This window comes from Pygocentrus nattereri, chromosome 7 (assembly GCF_015220715.1).
Source record: "Pygocentrus nattereri isolate fPygNat1 chromosome 7, fPygNat1.pri, whole genome shotgun sequence".
NCBI classification, from domain to species: domain Eukaryota; kingdom Metazoa; phylum Chordata; class Actinopteri; order Characiformes; family Serrasalmidae; genus Pygocentrus; species Pygocentrus nattereri.
In genome coordinates, this window is record NC_051217.1 from 16,801,184 (window position 1) to 16,822,243 (window position 21,060).

Below are 21,060 nucleotides of genomic sequence, written 5' to 3' on the forward strand. Positions count from 1 at the left end.
ACCTCAACCCCATCAAACACCTTTGGGATAGAGCAGAGATTGCAAACCAGGCCCTCTCATTAACAATCGTGTCTGACATCACAAATGCTCTTCTGGATCACTGGACAAAAGTTCCCACAGACACACTACAAAATCCTGTATAAAGCTTCCCAGAAGAGTGGAAGCTGTTATAAAGACGGGACCAATGTTAGTAGTAACTATTTCATGTAATAACTCTGTGATAAACACTTTAGACAAATAAACACAAACACTTTAGATATCTGATTATTACCACCATGGTAAACAGTTAAAAATTGTTGAGTTTCTCTAGAATGCTGCGTTTCACACTAAACCACTCAATGACTGTATACATCTTAACTATTTAATTATGCAAATGGAAAAAAATGGGTGGAATTGCTCTTTGACTTTAATAAATGAATTATATTCTTTTTCAGGTGGTCCACTTACTTTAGAAAATGTCTGCACACTAATCATAAAGCTTACAAAAAATAGTGCAGTTGTTTTGGTCACTCAATACCTTCCTAAGTGTGTGCACTGAATTGAAGGTATTTTTGATTAGTCTTCAAGCCTTTTATTTTATTTAATTTTTTTTTTTTTTGCCTGTGCACCTAAAGAACACTTTCAACTGTTTTTTCTTAAGTTCAGGGAGTTTACTCTGGACTACTGGTCCATTTGACCTTAAATGTTCATACTGTGTTAAGGACATATGGCATTTTCAAATGATGAAAACAAAAAAAAGAACTTACAAGGTTGTGATATGATAACAATGATATGTTTCTTTCAGTAAGAAAATGAACGGAGATTTTAATCAGTTTGACCTGCCTGAGTTTAGGTGCTATGGTCACACCTTTCTCATGAGGGTGAGGAGCAGTTAAAGCTCATTTAGTGTTAAGAGATTAGAAAAAAAGTCAATCCTGTTTGACCGAAAAATTCTGCATGTATTTGATGCCACAGAGATCTGAGAGATCTTGCTAGAACTGGTGAGGACAGCTACATGAAATTACTGAACTTGTGAGGCTTGTTTTTCCTCAGACTGTACTTGAAACGGCAGCATTTTAAAGATTTTGATGTAATAAGAGATTCAGTATATGCACACCAGTTCACAGGCAGTCATATGCAAAGGTTGTAACAGTCCAATTATGTCTTATCATTTTGCTATGTTAAAATTAATTTAACTCATTCCTCAGAGTGAAGTTAAGTCACGTATTAATGTAGAATTTTCTAGTTATTTGTTCGGTTAAACATATTTGGAAAAAAATAAAATAAAATAAAATATTGAAGGTGCCATAACTTTGGTACAAGCCACATTTTCTCTCAATATGTTAAATTCAGCCAATAAACATTATGTATTAAAACATGTAGTGTATCCTCTAGAGGACATGTGCTTATTTGCACTCAAGAAAATCAACAAAAACTGGCCAGGGGCACCCAAACTTTTGCATATGATTGTATATTAATGTGTGTAAGTAAACCTAACAGTAGAGTTTAACACTCTAACATCAGATTTTACACAAATATTTACTCCTTAAAAAACGTACAAGTGAAATGTAGAGAGCTCTATCCAAATGTGGGTATAGGAAATACATATTCCATCGATGGTGATGGAAATTATAATGAAATAGTGTTCAGTCCTGTTTGGCTACAAAGTAATGATGGCCTGGAGGCAGTGGAATCTAAAGTCTGAAATCCTGTCTCGTCTGTCTCCCTCTAGTTAATAATGTTCTCCAACCTTCCGCCAGCCTCTCAAAGTGAAGGCTTATTAGTTCCTGTCTCTTGGATTGCACTTTCCAATAAGTTTATACCAGCAAACCGCACTTCATTATATGCTTTAATTGGCTAAATAACCTCCCTAATTCTTTACTGGGTATGTTTTTTGCTAGACAGGATGGCATCACATGGGCAAGTGAAATGGGTACAGTAAATTGGTTAAATTTCATCAGCCGTGCTTCCCGAGGTGTTCTACCAATGTCGTTCAGTTCATCAAATGACCAGCAGGACAAAGTCATTCTCATGTCGTAGATTGACATGGTGCAGCCGTACACAGTCTGCATTCAAAATGGTCTCAAACTGTGACACCGCAATATTTCAAAATGCAACACACTGACACCTCGATTCATCTATTCATCAAAGAGGAATTTTTTTTTAATGAGAAACTTCGTGATTTGCATATGAGGGGACAAATGCAACAACCTTGTTTGTTTGTTTGTTTCTCAAGCTAATAATGACATAAGTAATTATAAAAGATAAAGTCTGACTATTAACATTAACTGAGTAATTGGCAAAATTTTACTGTAGGGCAGTGTTCATAAGGCTACATGGCACCCACCTACATTTGTCATGACAACTGACATAAACCTACATAAACAGTTTATGAAGTTTCATCTGTCATGAAGTCTGCTATTGCCAACTCATTTTTTAATACTGTATAATTGTATTGTTTAGAGTGGTTTGAAATGAAATGCTCCTTTAGAGAAACTTGGTCAGAATGGTTCACAGTAGTGGTGATAGGAACCAGGCATCTGAAGCTTTTAATGCCTTTAAACGCTCCCTCACAGAAAGCTATCACATGAAATGGTCATGAGGACACAGCCTGCTTTATCGTTTTCAGAGGATTTTGGCCTAAAACATTTTTATGCATTCATGGTGGTCAAGGCAATTTAAGACAAAACTTTTTTCTTTTTTTTACTGTTATAAGCATTAAGTAAAAAAAACAACTCCTGGTTCCTATCACCACCACTGTTTCTCTACAATAAATCATTTCATTAGAAAAGCATGCAGAATGACTGTCTAGATCTCAATGACTGAATATTGAGGAAAAATTGATGGAGTTCTATGTCAGGTGACTGTTTTTTTTCTGACATCGGGTTGTCATGGCAATATTTTGGGTGAGGTGATAGCATGTTACAAACCAACTTTATAGGTTAGTGTGCTTACGATTAATGTCACATACCTTAAGCTGTATAAGCTGTAAAATCAAACAATTTCCCTCACTTTTCTTTTAAATCACTTTTGTCCAACTAGCTTGACTGGACAAACTTTGTCACTGGAGCATACACTGAGCCACAAAGTGTGTCATTTACCCCAGAAGGTGTCATGTCATGCCATAGGCCTTGTCCACACATATCCAGATATTAAAAAAAAAACCACAGACTTGTTCACACCTTTTGTTGTCTTGAGTGCGTAGATTCTGTTCTTACTGAAGAATAATCCCCAAATGAGAAAACACGTTGTTGAAACTGTGTAGGTGGGTTTTGAGAAATTTCTTCTGAAGAATGGTTGGTGAATGCCCACTGTTTTACCCTCTGTTTTTCAAAACAAACAAGCAATCAAAAAACTTTGTCCACACTGGCAGCATTTTTGTCCATACAAAAAGGCAAAAGCGGCTGATAATACCACATCAAATCTGAAATCTGATGTCATACACTTCATTGTAAACATGTGCACCGTGAAAAATGGCTGTAGCTCCACAAAACACTAAGATTTTCTAATAACGTAGTGGTGGCTCTACAAATACAGTGGTTTTTGACCACCAGACCAATATAATTCAATATTCTGCACAGATTCAAAGTCTGATTTCTGCCATAAAATAAAAGCTTAAAGTGATAAATCCATCACTTTCTATAGGGTTGGTCACATTTGCTATAGCTATATATATATATATGCTAATGTCTCTGAAACACCCACACAGTCTTCATCAGGCAGAGACGCTATGTTTTTCTTACTTGTCACCCCATATGAATTAGTTAGGATTGGTTTAGAATTTGACTTTGGTAAAATATCATCATATCTTTAGAACGATATGATGTTTATAGGCGAAGTGACACTCGTGAAACAGTGAAACATGTAATCTGCTCCCAAATCATGCCTAAATTTCCGAGCACAGAGATACAACCCAGTCATCAGCCAAATCTCATACAAAGTTCTACCTACTTAATGAATGAAAACAGCTACAGACATGTTCAACTAATGGCATGAGGTCAGTGTTTTGAATGCAGCGTTTTACTAAGACAAACAAAACCTACTGAAAATGGAGTTTTCAGTGATTGAAAACACCAGGAGGCCAAAACGCAGGGAAAATTATCCAGATATATGTGGACAAGACCTTAATGTCAGAAAACAAGTAATAAATTGTCACCTGTCATAGGCATTATGTTGCTTTGAAAATGCAGCCTTTATGACAGATGGCACATATGATGAGTCATCACGAATGGCTTATAATAGATGTCATGTAGCCTTATTAACACTGTCCTACAGTAAACAACAGTTCATCGATTGAGCCTCAAATAAACAAAACAAAAAACATTTCCACCATTTTTGGATTATTAGTGATTTTGTTTACTATTTAATTTTGAACAATCTTTTGAGTTAAAAAGTCAAACTATGCTTTACTGATGTTTTTAGTGATCCCATTATTTTAAATACAGGGCATCACCCAGTGCCAACCTTGCATGACTTTTTGTCACAAATACCACACATACCTTTCATCGCAAGGGCTCAATTATTAATCACAATTTTACTATTATGTCTCATAATTGTTACCATCATGATTAATTATTCATCTCAATATTTTGATTAATAATTACTAAAACTGTTTTCTCCTTTGAGCTGTTTACAGTGAGTAAACAAACAAACAAACAAACAGAAGGCTGTAAGGGAGTTGTTGAAGCATGGCTTTTAGAATGTGGCTTTTGTTTGTGTTTAGGGTGATTGATGCGTTTTCTGTGCAGCGGTGTTGGCGAGTGCTTTGTTTGTTTATGTTAATGTGTCTGCTGACCTGTTGGTCCTCAATCTAACGGAGGAAATGGCAGGCAGAACAGCGGGGTCTGATCCTTTGATTGTTATTCGATGCATCCTTCTCATGGAGCCTCTCCAACGTTAAATACACAAGACGAATGAAAATGTAAGCAGAACGTCTGCCTCGGCGGCAGCTGCGGTCGAGGCTGCGCTGGAACTGCCGCTTCCATTTCTGCTGATGATTATCATCATTTCTTTCACCATGATCACAGAGAGAGTGCTTGGTTTTTCATCATAATGCTGCACACCCTATCAATTACGTGCTCTGTATAATACAGTGCTTTACTTTCATCAGCATTGTGTAACACTCTCATAAAAATTGCATACTATAAAGCATGTGTTATACATCAACAAGGTAAGCACCACAGTCTCTGAGAGTACTGACTGCATTTCAACTCAAAAAAGGATTATTAATTAATTCATTTGTTAGATCAGGCATGATACTAGAGGAAGAACAACACTGTTAGAAATAAAGGTTCTGTGCAGGTACAATTTTTGTCCTTTAAGGTACAAACAATGTAAATGCTCCCTCAAAGGTACAACAGTGATTGTAAGGTCTAATTGTGAGCATTAAATAAGTTTTTCACATGTAAAAACTATGTTTTTGTATCTTTTTCATAACCTAATGTTTTAAAACAGAACAGTAAAATAAAAGCCTGGAGGCGAGACGGGATGTGTGGAGTCAATACAACTTAGAAAATATAATTTCAATGGATTTTGGGACAATTATGTTCCCTGGCTAAAGGTACTGAGATGTACCCTTGAGGGTCCCACCCCAGTGACAAGAGGGGTACTGCCCCAGTGACAGTTTAGTACCTTTATTTCCCTGAGAGTGTAGAGTAATATGCAGGCCAGAGTTGGAAAGCATTTGCTGTAGTAAGAAAACCTTGCCTCTTCAAAATTGTCACTTTTATAAGAGATTAAAAAGAGAGTCTTAACATTTAATGTAAGTTGAGATTTTAGTCCAGTCATTTTGGACCATTTTCTTTGGTCTGTTCATCGTATGCTTCAGTGCATATTTTGTATTTATTTGCTGATTTTAACATATGAAAGCAAAAATAAGAAATGTGCCATAATGTTTGCACAGGATGCATTTTATTTTTTCCTGGTATGTTAAGTTCAGCAAATAATCAGTAAATGAGCATTAAAATGGGAGAGTGTGTTAACTTACTTTCCCTTACAAAACAAGTGATTTGACCATTGTCCTCCAACTTTTAGACTGTACATGTTAAAAAATACAAGCTGCGTGGATTTCATTGGAAAGCCACAATAAGCTGTTCACATATACTATCAAACCCTTAGAAGTCACAGTTATCACAAGTAGTGTAATTCTATATGATTTTTTCCCTGAACTTCTTTGAAACAAGTGTATTTAATATAATTTCAGTCTTTCAATTCGTATCACATTTGGTTTTGAGTAGTAGCATAGACATTTTATTGTCTTTTAAAATTTTAAGTTTTTGTGGTGTGAAATATAGTCATTTTGCAAAATTAAATATGCAATTACAATATTATAAATTCATAGTATAGCAATAATAACTAATCTAATATTTTGCCATGACTTGATGGGAAAACATCCAAATTCTATTGACTTTTTTGAGTCTCCATCTCTGCTGAAACCTACCTCTCAGCAAATGCCTCTACTGAGGCTGATACTGCCTGAAAATGCCTTAAAATTTGATGGGTGTAGATCATGGTGCAGAATCTACTGCAGTAGCCTTGCTCCTGCCCCTGGGATATGATTCACCAGGAGGTGATTGGGAAGTAAATAATCACGTTCAAGGATGGGTAATTAAGACCAATCTGTCTTCATATGCTCCTTTTACTGGACTACTTTGCCCTTCATTTACACTCCATTCTCCTTCTTTCTTTTCTTTTTTACTTTTTTTTCCTCACTCCCTACCTCCCCAACCTCAGGTCAGGATCTTTATTTTTTTCTCCATCTTTTCTACCCCATAGATTAAATACCAAGCACAAGGTGGGTTTTGTTAAAGGGCCTCTGAGCAGGGGGTCGAGTGAACAGAGCGGAAGCCCCCTCGCTGGGCCATGAACCAGCAGTATTGATCAAGCGCTATTGGCATCATCCCTGTGAATAAAACACAGCACTATTCAGTCCACGAGTCCCCACTGGGCCTGAGAATGGAGAGACATAACCTTTTGCATCTCGGCTTTGTGCTCCAAGATTCGAGTTGTAACCCCCAACAACCTTGCCCTACTCCACAGAGAGGGGGGGTGGGGGGTGTGGGGGCAGTAAATGTCAAAGTGGAGAGCAGGCACCCGAAATTATGCTTTTTTTTCCCCTTTCTTTCTTTTTTCAATCTAGCCACCATCCCCCCTCCCTCTGCCCAAGATGAAGCACCAGATGAAGGGATGCATCGCTGGAATGGTTTATAAAAATCAAGAGCAAGTAAAACAGTCAATATAGCTCACTTTTTTACCTTTCGCTGTTGTGTATATGCACTCTTATGATGGTATGTTTTCTTTTGGTCATTTTGCGAAGGATGTAATATGTGTGGAATACAGACTGCATTAGGCTACAGGTATAAACACTGGAATACTGAAGAATGGGGACTGTAGTGAGTTATGCACTATAAGCAGAACTCCAATCTAGACATACGCATAGCAGGCATAGCAGTAATGGAACTTTACATATGAATGTCATTAAATGAAAATGTTGAATCAATTAAATCTTAAACCACATCTTAGTGCTCTCATTTAGATTTGCACAAAAAAAAACTTGCAATTTTGCCACACCTCTCACAACTTGGAGATATAGTTCTCTTGCATTTAATCCCTGAGCTGTAAAATGACGTTAGGAAATCTGACAAATTATATTTTCCCATATATAATTTATTTATTTAGTAATTCATTTATTAATTTGTGTTGTAATCTAGTATCTATGTATTTAATATTAAATAGTAGACAGTCATCTTAATATTCTCTGTTTTCTTTTTCTTTTCTGTTTTCTTGTAGTTAGGTTTGAGTATCCCCTCAGTGGTCCTTGGTTTTCTGTTTGCTGGGGACATAGGGCAGTACTGTCTGAGTGCTCTTATCTGACACCGTCTGCGTACTACTATTGCGGAGCAGTTTTTTCCTGCAGCCAGGGTTAAGGAGGCCCTTGCGCGGCAATGTGTGGGGTCCAAGCACTGCCATCTTGACGGGCGAGGGTCCCGCGGAAGAAGTTTCCCGGAAATTGTGAAGAGTCTGTGAGTGTTCAGAGGAAGAGAGTGGAGGGACGGGTGAGCAGGCCAGTGGGCTTGGTTCACTGTCCGTGTCCGGTGTGCCACAGTCCACTTTATCATCCTCATCCACCCTCTCCTCTGCTTCGTCTTCATCATCATCACAGCACAGGGCGTGGTAGAGGATTTTGTCGCTGAAACGCACCCGTTCTCTGGTCCCGGAGGTTCGGGATGTTTTCTGGCTGTGAGTGGAGCTGGAGGCCTCTTCACTTGATGAATCTGGGGTGACGATCAAAGGTCCGTTCGGGATAGGTAAACCCCCATTCATCTGGGAGTAAACGCTTGCTGTGGCCGGAGTGGGTGTGGTTGAGGCTGACCTCCCCGTATCTTCCTCCAATTCCTCGTCCCTGGGTGCTTTCTGCCCAGTTGCGCTAGAGGCCTCCAGGTAACTGCAGAAGTCCCAACTATCTGACAACACATCCTGACTGAGAAAATCGAGTCGGAATGCTTCACCAAGGCCGCGCTCACTGCTGGATGTGCTGCTTGCCGTTGCCACCGTCCAGTCATCTGGCTCCAGGTCGAAGTCAAAGTCTGATGTGAGCTTGTCAATCTGACCCACCACCTGGGAGAGAGAGAGAGAGAGAGAGAGAGAGAGAGAGAGAGAGAGAGAGAGAGAGAGACAGACAGAGAGACAGAGAGAGATAACTGGAGTTGTGCAAAATAAGAAATATGTTCTGAATGATTTTATTTTGTCCATTTATTGGCATTTTAATAGGTAATACATATCTCAGAATGTACTATGGACCACAAGTCCCAGTCTTACTCATCTTGAAGGTATTGGATTGAATCCATTGTTACAGAGAATGTAGTTTCACTGCTCCACAGCCCAGTGCTGGGAGATTTTATAATTCTGTAGCTGATGCTTGGCATTAAGCATGATGACCTTAGGCCCATGTGGGGCTACTCTAGAGTATCCAGTTTGCAAGGCTTTTCTTTGGAAGTCTTACAAGCTGTGTTTGAGCCTGAATGCCTGTGTCAGCAATGGATACTCTGTATAATACAGATATAATGGATATATAATGGAAACTGAAGTATCTGAATTCCCTAATTAGAAGTGTATTTTGGACATTTAGGCCCTGTTTATACTCTGAATTAATATCTTTCTCGAGTGATCTGTAAGTAGGCAGCAAGATGTATAGTCATTCACCCTTGCCAATTCCATGCATCTCAAGTGACCATACATGACACAACTTGTTACAAACATTTAGACCACACTACTAACAGAATTTATAAACAGGAAGAGGAGACATGGAAAGAAATTAAACAGTTGCTATTAGGGGTGGGAATCTTTAGGCACTTCACGATTTGATTCGATTATGATTCAGAGGGCTGCGATGCAATTATAAAATGATTACTGATGCATCTTCTTTTCAATACAGGGTTTCTTTTTTCTTACTGTGTGGGGACTGTAGTTTTAAAGCACAGTATTCGTAATGATCCATAATGAATTTACTTCCAATGTCTTATATTAATAAATCAAATGAAAGTGGTCCAGAAGGCTCTCATTCACTGCTCTTGTTTGAAATGCTGCTGCCACTCATCTGTGATAAAATGTCTGCTGGAGACTCAAGACAATTTAGCATTCACACTTTAGCATTTTAGTGACTGCATCACAGTGTGTCTCCAAGACACACGGGACCCCGTTCACATCTGTACCTAGCGCTTAATGATTGGTTCACCCAAAATGCATTTTAATGCCAGGTATTAATAACACCAGAATGTATGTCTATTGCTTCAGTAGTCCTAGAGCATAGGAAATGGGGTCATCTAAAAGTAAATTAATGAAAGAAATGTAAAAATACATTTACACATATGTGACAGGCTAATATCATTGCTTACTTATGGAATGTCTCAACTACTTACTGTGACATAAATGAGGAGAACCACAAAGAAAGTGCTGTCAACATGAGAAATTAAGATCCTAATTCTTTCCTCCAGCACAATGACTTTAAAAGAGCAATTAGGAGGTCCAAAGCCCTGACTACGCCATGGTAAAGATTAGAGGTGGAGCAGCAGCTCAGTGATTTGCTGACCGATTTCACAGATGACTGGCCACTGTGCATTTATCTTGTGTCTGTATTCACGCAGTGAGTTGTGAATATTGTTCATGCACACGTGTACTGTGTATTAGAGTCAAAAGACAAACAAGCGCTGATAAAGATGGTCATATTTCAAATTCAGATACATGTCTATAAATTGCTTCTGGTAATAAAATATCAGTGTTCCATTTGCTTTATCATAGCCATGTAAGCTTCCATTGACAGTTTTGCTAGGCCGCATATGGGGTGTTGGTGTTTGTGTGGTTCATTGCCCATGTTTGAGTCGTGTGGAAAGGCTGAATCTGAGCAAGCTGCTGAGCAAGGGCCCAGTGAGTAAGAAGCTGGCAATATGTATTTTACCAAACTGGAAAGAGTGCTAGGAAAGCTTAGAAAGCTCCACATAGGTGCTGGTGCTGTGAGATGAATGGTTGTCCTAAGGGCTGATGATATACTGTAGGTTTGTTTACTAAATTACTCATCCTGAAAAATCAGGATATAATTTAATCAATGGGGGTTTTTACTTGTTTCAAAAGCTTTTCCCAATCCTCTGTCAATCACAACGCTGACCTAATTTTGTCCTTATCTGGTCCATTATGACTCACGGTATTTTTCAATATTAATTACCACTGTAACACATTTTGCGGGGAACAAGTGAACTGTCAGTCAAGATAAAGCTCCCATTCAATAACATTTACTTAATCTCTTCAAAACAGCGCAGAAAATCAAACACAGGCCGACGCGTCACGTTCTTTTCCCATGCCATCCTCCAAAATAGAATGTGCCTAATTGTGCCCGCCACGTCTGTGGCAATCATCTGTGGATCTGCTCCCGTACCTGCGGTGCAGTTATAACCCCCGGCTCTCGGCGAGTGAATGGAGTAAGCGCTTCTCCAGGGTAAACAAAATCATTCAAATGAGCTTGTGTCGCCTCTGCCCTCGCACACATGCTGTACCCCACCACCCCCCCACCCCCAATCCAGGCCCGCAGCTCCACCAGCAATTTAGCTAGATAACAGCGCAAGCTTAAAGGGGCCTGCTAAAGCTTTCTAGGTCACAGATGGGCTTGACAGAGCCACAATGAGCAGTAATCCCTGAGCCTTTTTCTTGGAGATGTGGAGCTTGAGTGAGTGGGCTATGGAGTAAATTATTGGGTAAACAGATTGCCTAAGCGCAAAGGATGAATGAACACATCAGGAACAAGTCATTAGCGGAGGGACACACTGCGTTTTAAATGGAAGGAGCACAATGAGGACCTGCAACAGTAATTACAGTCTATAGAGTAAAAATCACATCCTTTTGTCGGCCCTGGCCCCCAAAATGGCGGAGATTGCAGCTGGATTATTCAAGGCAGGAAAAAAGAGAAACTCCTCCTCCTCCTCTCTGGCTCTCAGATACTGTTCGTCTCACCAGAGCTAAATTACATGCCACAAGGCCCTAGAAGACGAGTTTGTGTAAGGAGTGCATGGGGCTTGAAAGTGATAGAATAAGAATGCCTTGTGAAGTGCTAATGTTTCAGTTGCCAAAAAGCATAAAATTGACCTGAAAGTTGTTTAGGTAGTTCTAGTAGATGATACGGAACAATAAGAAGTTGAACCAGTTAGACAGTTCTATCCCCAAAGTGTCAAGTTACTTAACCTATTAAATGGCCAGGGTCCACTAGCAGGCTTAAAGTTTTATTACCTACTTCTATAGCCTAAGCTCAGTCAGTTTGCAATGATGTCCTTATAGTTACTGAATTATCAGCCTTAGTATGTAATCAGCCTGGGATTTTATGGAGTCAATTAATACTAAAACACATTTTTCATCATAGTCTGCTCTGTTAGCCCTGTCAAACCTAATGTGTCACCAACAAACATTCAGAGACTTTGCTTTTGTCCTTTTTAACCAGATTAAATTTGCCACCAGCAATCTTTTTGGATGGGTAATTAGTGACCGGTGTGATCATTGTAATGATAAAAGGTGACTGACATATGAAGTATATTCCTATTAATATATTCGCTTCATCAAAGTAGAATTTTTAATCTTCAAAGTTACGGCTCTGTTAGGCCACACTCTTTACGCATCAAAGTAAAGCAGTGACAGCTTTGCAAAATCACATTATTGATAGAATTCCTCAAATGGCCAGGACCCACTGACAAGCCTAACCTTTTATTATACACATCAATAACTTAAGAATAACTTACTTGGCCCTCTAGTCCATGTAGTTGCTGAATAATAATCCTTAAGGAATGATAAGTCTGGAATTTTGAGGAGTTAAACTGCCATAGTATATACATAACACTGTACACACTTTCTTCAATTCCAGCTGTCACTTTCTATGTTCATCACAAATTACCTTGTCTACTACTGCTGTGTGTTAACAGCTAAACTCAGAAACATTAGCCAACTGTGTTCGCACACCTCCGCATTTAACCCATCCGTGCAGTGAAATACCCACATGCATGCACACTAGTGAACATACACACTAGGGGGCAGAGAGCACACTTGCCCAGAGTGGTGGGCAGCCCTATCTATGGCGCCAGGGAACAGTTGGGTGTCACGTACTGTCAGACAAGGGGGTCGAACTGGCAACCTTCCGGTTACAAGGCTGGTTCCCTAACCTCCACCCCACAGTATGACTGGGGTGTTTGTACACTGAGTAGCATGCTCTGTTTTTAATTGAGTTTAATTTTTTGTATGAGTACTATGAATGGGAGCAATGTTAATATCTGATCATTTTACTTTTTGCATTTTAAAATAATTCACAGTATATAAAGGACAGTAATAGTAGGACGATTTACACCATTAAAATTACAACTGCTTTTGTTTTCTGGCTAATTAAATCAATGGCATTAAAAATCTCTGGTGCATTTATTCCTTGCAGATCCAAACTGCAAGCCTGCAAGACTGTCCTCTGCTTAAACCATACATAACTTCAACGTGCAGTAACTTTGTATGCATAAGCAAAAAAATGAAAGAGCTATAATATGTAATTATCAACAGTTATGGAGAATAATCCACCAGCAGCTGCTGTGCATCCTTAAATACACTGGCAGTAAAAAAATTATTGGTCAGATGTGCATACACTTAGCTGCCAGTTTGAATACTCCTGACTCACACCTTTGGGGTCCATCTACCTTATAGGTCCAATAGATGTATGTGTTTGAAGCCCAGAGGTCTTCAAATCTGGACCACAAATCCAGTTTCTAGTTTTGGATTTTGTTAAAGTTCAAGATTTAAAGACCTCTGTTGTTTGCTCTTTATCTCATTTGCCATTAAATATTTTTTTTCTTTTTTTTGCCAACAGGACTGTGGTAACCAGGTAGTATTTGGGTGGTGGACCATTCATGATATCAGGCAGAGAAACTCTTCCCTAGCTCCACTTTAATGATGTAGAGATACACACTGTACTGAAGCATCTACTGAAGCACAATTTCTTTGCCATCCTGTATGCCTTGATTAGTGGCCAGTTTCCAGTCAGTTTCCCTTGACTGGATGTTTTAGAATGGTGGACCACTCTCAATCTAGCAGTGACACTGAGAATTAATATAAAACCCCCACTGTGTCTGATTCACCCATACCAGCAATGACAATTACAGCATTTGGCAGATGGTCTTATCCAGACTGACTTACAATTTGGTTATTTTACACAGGTAGGTGAAGGTAGTGTTAGGAGTCTTGCCCAAAGACTCTTATTGGTATAGTGTTGGGTGCTTACCTGGGGAGGGATTGAATCCCAGTCCACAGCATAGAAGACAGAGTCGTTACCTACTACACCATACCAACCATCACTCACAATACCATGTGGGTATCACTGGGCTGATTTGGGCTTCGTCCACTGCCCAAATAATATGTGGTCAGCAGTTGTTCTATGGTGGTCCTACTCCACTCATGGATCCAACCACTGATGGATAGTGTATGGGAAACGGTTCCTTTAAATGACTGAATACATGTTATGAAGGTATGACAGAATGGCTTGATGAGCAAGGAGATAAAATACATAAGGCAGAACTTTTGCCATTTTGCAGTTGCAGAATACTATTAAACACTCTTAGTTGTTGATTTCCTTATGTGTTTGGTGTTTATCTGTAATCATACATCCATTTATGAGCAATCAATTCCTTTTAGACAGCCAGTGTACCTTTTGTAATACAAATCTTGTCCCCTTTGATTTCAGCTCAGGACTAAAAACCTGATGCGCATGGCCTGCTGCCTCTTTGCTCTCCCGTTCTCAATGCTCGATGTGGCATGGCACTCTCAGAGTGACTCGAGCGGAGCTGCATGTGCGATGATTGGGCTGGGGGTAATTGCAGGGTCAGAGTGGAATCGGCCTCTTTCCGCTGCTCTGGCAAGCACAGGGCTGCTGTAACTGAGAGTGACAGTTGACACTCAGTCAGAAGCTGCTGCAAAATGGCATCAGGCGCAGTGATCCGTGAACATAACCCGCTGGTGGCCCTCAACCAACAGCCACTACGCCACCAACACAACACAACACACTCCTTATGGAGATACTACATGCTCAGATAATCCTAACGGAGAGCTAAGTGTGTTCCATGTTTGGTTTCTGGCCCTCCGCCCCTGCTTTTTTTCTTATTTTGTCTGTGCTCTCTATGAGAGCTAGACCTATTTGTCTTACTCTCTGCTCAATGTCATTCTCTGGCCTGACTTTCTGACTAAAGGTCTCTAACTGCAGTGTACGCTATTGTATTTGAGCCAGTATAAATCTGCAAATGTGTGTTTGGATGGTCTGTTAACAGAGGCGCAGTGTTTACAAGATAGAGTTATCACTGTGGTGTTATTTAAACAGATGTTAAATGAGGGAAATTTGTTTTGCAGTGCATTGATGATTTTGACTTATCGCTTTCAGGAAGAAAAGAGCTCTCTTGCAGAAAAGATAAATGGAACTTTAAGTTTGTGTGTGTGTTTGTTTCTCCGGTCAACATTATGATTTCTTTTTCTTCGATTAATAAGGTTATTTTTTGAATGTAATAAACTCTAACTAAATTTTGCTTTCTCTCAAAGAGATGTCTTCAAAAAAGTATCTTTTCCCAATAGACATTAGGGGGGAAAAAACTTTGTCAAACAAAGTTTTTAAGGCTCTGCTGATCCTTTATGTAACATCCAGCCTCTGGCATGATTTTTTTTTTTCCCCTCACAACCTGACTGAAATGTGAACAGTAGGGATGCATGGTGCTATTAGACTGCTTCTCCACTGCTACAGACTGTGCATGACAATTAGATGCTGCACATTATTACCACGCCAGTACCCTGCATGCTGACTCTGGAGCAGTTTAGTGCTTTTCGCTCACGCGGTGTCCCTGTTGTCTTCGTGGAGGTTTCCATGGCTTTCTCTGCTCAATTTCGCTCCCCTTTTGACTGTGCCCAGGCAGAGCGGGCTCTGTTGATTCTGCCTCTGTATTGTTTATTATATCCTGCTGTGGGGAATTCATCATCCTCCGTGTTTTTTTTTTTTTTTCAGAGCTGCAGGGGTACTCCATTACTGCCAGTGCAAAGTGTAGAGTAGATCTGATTACAGATCTGATGTTGGTGCGCATCATTGTTTAATACACTTTGGAGGGTGTACACTGTGTACAGTGTGCACTGTCCCTCAAAGTTTGTATTCTTTGGCATGTTCCAAGCAAAGTTTGATTAATTTTGAAGAAAACAAAACCTGCAAAGTTGTATTTATCTCAGCTTGATGTTCATCAAAGTTTCTTCCTTTCTATGAGCAGGTGTTGAATAAATAATGATTTAACAATTGTCTCCTCCAAACTCTTGTTAAAAGCACATATTGAAACACTTTTAAACACCGGAAATGTTTGTTGTGTGCTAACTTCACGCCAAGGAGATCAAAACCATAAGGCAGAACTTTTAACAGTTGCTCCTGATATAAACAGCTTCTGTTGCGTTATTGCAAACTGACAAAGAAAACATACATTTATTGAAAGCATTTTCAAAAGCTAGCTGTCTCCAAACCTTTGATTCCTGAATAAATGTGAGAGAGAGAGACAGGCAGAATTCAGAGGTCTTAACGGATGACTCTGTGTGTGTGTGTGTGTGTGTGTGTGTGTGTGTGTGTGTGTGTGTGTGTGTGTCGGAGCCTGATCTAGGTCAGGCAGACCTGATTGGTTAGACGTGTCACTCGCTCTTTGCTGGGGGATAAATTGGAGCTTTGAAGTGCTCCCTCCGACCGTTCGCGGCTAATTATCCTGTCATACATGGGAGTATGGGCCTGTGCATTCATTAAAGCACGTGACTCCCTCTTTTTCATCTCCCCTCCAAAATAGCACTTCTCTGAGACCTTCACTTGTGAAGATCCGCAAACATCATCCCAACTAATACAGACACTGGCATTAAACATTATGATGTGTTCGAGCAGTCCTCATACATCAATAAATCTGTGAATTTCAAAGTTTATCACAAGGAATGATAAATATAAGTGGCACATCTGGGCAAGTTTCACTTTACATTACGAACTTTACATGTGAGTCAGCAGGAACTACATTCTTTGATACGATGTGAACAGAATAGACCAAGCTGGTCAACAATGTACAAAGTTCAGAGTAAAGATATCAATGATTCATAAAGCAACACAAATTGCAAACGTCAAAGTGTGCAATGTCATTGTCCATCCCAGCAGATACAGATGACTAATGAACCAGTTGCAGATGACCACAAATGTAAATGCCAAGTAGCTGTGATTCAAAGCATAACGATTTAATGCTATATGTCTATAGTGTGGCATTTGGCAGATACTCTTATCCAGAATAACTTACAACCTGATCACTTCACAGAGACTCTAAAGGTCTCATGACAAGCAGTATTCATTGCTGTCCATAAACAGTGATAAAAATGCTAAATTCAGATTTTATGAGTCCCCAGTGACATTCTGAGTGCACCATAATATGAGATCTTACCACCCCAAACATTGTGTGATAGCACTAGAACACTGTAGGGGTCCCCAACCTTGGTTCTGGAGATCTACCTTTCTGTGCAGTCTAGTTCCAGTCAGAATCTGCCACACCTGCTTCAGCTAATTTAATTTCTTCAGATGTAACTGAATGTCTGGATTCAGATGCATTAGTGTTAGCTAAAGGGTGGACAGCTTGTTAAATACAGCCTGCAACTAAACTCAGGAAAAAAGACCTCTGAGAGGAAGGCTGGTGACTACTCCTGTAAATCAAGTTGCCAATGGTCCATTCCAACAGACATGTGTAATGATCATGTGATGAATTTACACAACTAGTAGCTAAGATTTGGTGATGTGACAATTTTCCAACTTTTACAAGAGGACCATCCGAAGACATCATTAGTGGGTAATAGGCATTGGGCTGAGTTGGACAGCAACAGCAGGGGTCAGGCGTTTGGACTTGCTATCTTCTGTCTGATCTGCTGTATATGGATCGCACCGCTCCTAATTGCTTGTCAAAACAGGTCATTATTTTGCCTCTATTCTGCCGGACATTGGCTGGAATGGAGCAGCGCTTCGAGGCTCATGGAGCACGGCTGCATTCTGAGTTATGTGGGCCACAGTTATAGATATGGCTGCAGCTATCTTTAGATATGGGTTCGGCTATTTCTGGATGTGGGTTTTGCTGGCTATTAATGGCGGCGAGAGCAGAAATATGATGCAGATGGTGCTGCATGCTGAAAATCCTTTTACATAACTCTCTGACTGCATAACCTGAAGTGGGCTATGCGGGCGGTGAACAGCACAATGCCTGAGATGGTCAGCGCAACACAGTGAGTGAGCCATTTCCATTCCTGTGCAGTTTAATTTGATCACATTTTCATTCCTGTGCAGTTTAATTTGATCACATTTCGAGAGTCTGAATTGGAAAACAATGTGATCATAAGGCGCACAGGCTTGTGCAAATGTAATGTACTGCATGCTTTATATGACGAATCATTGTGGCTAGCAGTTCATATCAAGGCCGTGCTGGAAAAGCGGCATCGCTGAAGTCATGATGCACCTTGATGAATGCCACTTGATGAAAGGTCATTTTTTATGTTTTGTCACAGATCCTGGCCACAGGTTCTTGTCCCAGATCAACACAGGAAGCTGCATACAGTACCTGGCTCACAGGGCATTCACACCAACAGCATGCAAATGACTCAGTCACTGTGGGTCTCTCTCTCTCTCTCTCTCTCTCTCTCTCTCTCTCTTCAGCAGCTAAACTGTGTGGTTATGTGTGTAGGAGGACATTTCTGGCCCCTGAGTCACGGGTTGTGGAGGAGAGAGAAGTAACAGGCTTAGGACCTGCATTTCTGCAGCATCTCAGGGATACGAGCGTAGATCCATGATCAGATTCCAACCTTTCTGTGGGTTTCGGTCACAGCTAAAAATGATTTACCGCTCTAAGATGATTTGCAACTAAACTGACATTTGCAGGAGATTCAAATCCCGTCCCTCTTGTTTGTTGAGTGGTCTTTCTCTAAACAAGCTACGCTGCTTGTTGCTGGACGTTTACTCGCATTGGCTGAGTGATTTGACACGCTACGTATTTTGCTTTAGTAACCACCAATTCTGATTTTTTTTCCTTTCAGCTGTTTGAAGAAACAGTAGGGGGTTTATTTAGGCCCATAATGATAGCTTAAAGAGAGTAATTTATACATTACAATGCAGAAATCGACTGCCCAGTCTCTACGGCTGACAATTTAATTGGACATACGATGTGAGAGTATGTTAGGAAAGACTTAATAAGAGCTTATTGTCCCTAATTAAGTCACATGCATTTCCTTTACTCTGACACATTCATCAGCCTTTTAAAACCTTTCAAGTGATGAGGAAGAGTGTGAGAAGCATGGATGAAGGCAGAGAGTTATTGGGCTAATATGAATTGGTTTACTAACAGTTGCTTCATTCAAATTCTTGGATGCAATGCTAGAATAACTGGCTATACAAGAGATTAGCAAGTACTTACTGTCAATACACTGAAGATTACATTCATAATTTAGCAAATCTTTTTATCCAAGACTTCACATTTTATTGTTTTCAAAGGAGCTCAAGCCTCTTTTGGGGGAACTACACTGCAAAAAAATGGTATCTTGTCAAGTAAAACGATCTTAAATACAATCAATAAATCTAATATTTTTCTTGTTGAAATTGTTGTAAGGTTAATTTTAAACTATTAACTTATTTTTAGCCATTTTTTACTTGTTTGTCGACTTTATTAAGCAAAATTGTCTCACAAACATTATTTCACAGATAATTTAGCTTGTTTTAAGAAATGTGCTTGAAATCAGAAAATTGCCTAAAACAAATTTTAGATATATTGATAAGATTTAAGATCTTTTTACTTGAAAATATAAAGTTTTTTTGCAGTGTAAGCTTTTCCTGTCACTCATTAATGGACACTGAGCTTGCATTGAAAACATTTTGAATATGAGGCCACAAATGGATGACCTCCTTCCTCCTGGTGGAATTATCTACCATTTCAGCCCAACATGAGTTCATCCCGACTGCTAGTTCATGGTATGTATATGAATGGCTGTGTTAGAATGGAGAAACAAAAGCTCTATTCTACTTATTTTTACCAGAAGAGGTCTGGAACTGTAATATGTGTTTGATTTGACTGGCTGTTCCATGCAGAATATCTGTCATTTCCCCTAAATTACCCCAATCACCCCAGATTGAAACATTATCATGAGGATGTTTACATCAGCATTAAGCAAGAAGTATCACACTTCCTTACAATAAAACACCATCTAGCTAAATGGTATACAGGCTAACATTAGGCTAGTAAAGTGGTTTTATTACATTTACCAATGTCACCCAACACCACAATATGCAGTGCCTAGTGAGAAAAAATTCTAGATATTTCATATTCCTGGTAAAAAAGAAAGGTGAAAGGTGGATTTCAGTTACCCTGGTAATTATCTTGAGGATTAAGTGTCGAGTTTCTCTTTAGCTGACAGCCTTATCTTCGCAAATAAGAAAAAAAAGGGAAGCACCATGTTCTACAATGCTAAAGCCTTTTACTGGTCAGCTTTGTTCTATTTTCTCCTTTCCACCTTAAATGGTGCAGCAGTTACTGGTAAATAAGAAATTCGCCAGCTTCTTGTTTGAATTTTCCCCATTTAGGGTTCTCTATTACTAGGTTTTGTTAACACATTCCTGAGATGTCGATTTGAGTACTACTTGTCCTGTGTTAGAATCATGGTGCTTGCCTGTCATTGCTCAAATTACAGCAAGTCTACAGGTACTACTAATGATGGTGTGACTAACAGACAACAACAGCAACAAAATTAAATGAAAAATGAGGGCAATAAAGTGATGTAAAATATTATGAGAAAAATGTAGACACCGTTTCCCCCTTACAAATATACTTGAAAGCTTATAAGATTAAAATCATGTGCTCCATAAAAGTGACTCTTACAAGTACAAATGAAGTAAACGTACTGGAGTAAATGAAGCACATTACCCATCTCTGCAAGAATCTATGTGATACGTGACTATTTCTAATTCAGGAAAAGTGCTACATGGCACAATAAGGCCTTACAAACCAGTATAATTCAAAGAATCCCAGTGTCATGCAGTGCATGCTGTCATGCAATACATTAATGTTGTACAAGAAGCTAAAAAAGCAAAGAGTGACAAAGCATAGGAGTGCTGTAGGATCAAATGGTCAAGAAGAACAGGGTCCTGAGAAATTTCTTGAAGGTTGCAAAAGAAGGACTTAGGCAGGTTTTCCATTATTGAGGAAATGTGTGTAAGTAGTAAACACTATCAATATTTTAATATATATTAAAATGTAATTTATCTATTTTCAATGATTTTTTTTTCTTCCAGCAGCATTTACTAATGAATTTCAACTCATTTAATCCATCTTCTCTTTTAAGTGGAATGTAAAGTTGTTTCAAGTATTCCTTTATTCTAGTGAGTTACTGTGGAGAGTGAAAGCTAGAGTAAGGGTGTAATATATCCAGATGCAACTGAAAACTCACTGTACTTGGAATATATTTACTATTAGGTCTTAAAGTCAAGGGTGCTTAAAATAACCTATTTTA

The 21,060-nt window shown here is 39.3% G+C and overlaps 1 protein-coding gene across 4 annotated transcripts in view; it reads right to left on the minus strand.

Annotated features, from left to right (window-relative positions):
- Positions 1 to 5,872: 5,872 nt before the first annotated feature.
- Positions 5,873 to 21,060, minus strand: part of insyn1 (inhibitory synaptic factor 1) — a 98,492-nt gene continuing 83,304 nt past the window's right edge. For all 4 annotated transcript variants that reach the window (XM_017703561.2, XM_017703308.2, XM_017703385.2 and 1 more), the window contains exon 4: positions 5,873 to 8,595. In XM_017703561.2, the coding sequence (XP_017559050.1) occupies positions 7,786 to 8,595 (810 nt within the window). In that variant the 3' untranslated portion in view covers positions 5,873 to 7,785. The remainder of the gene's footprint in view (positions 8,596 to 21,060) is intronic.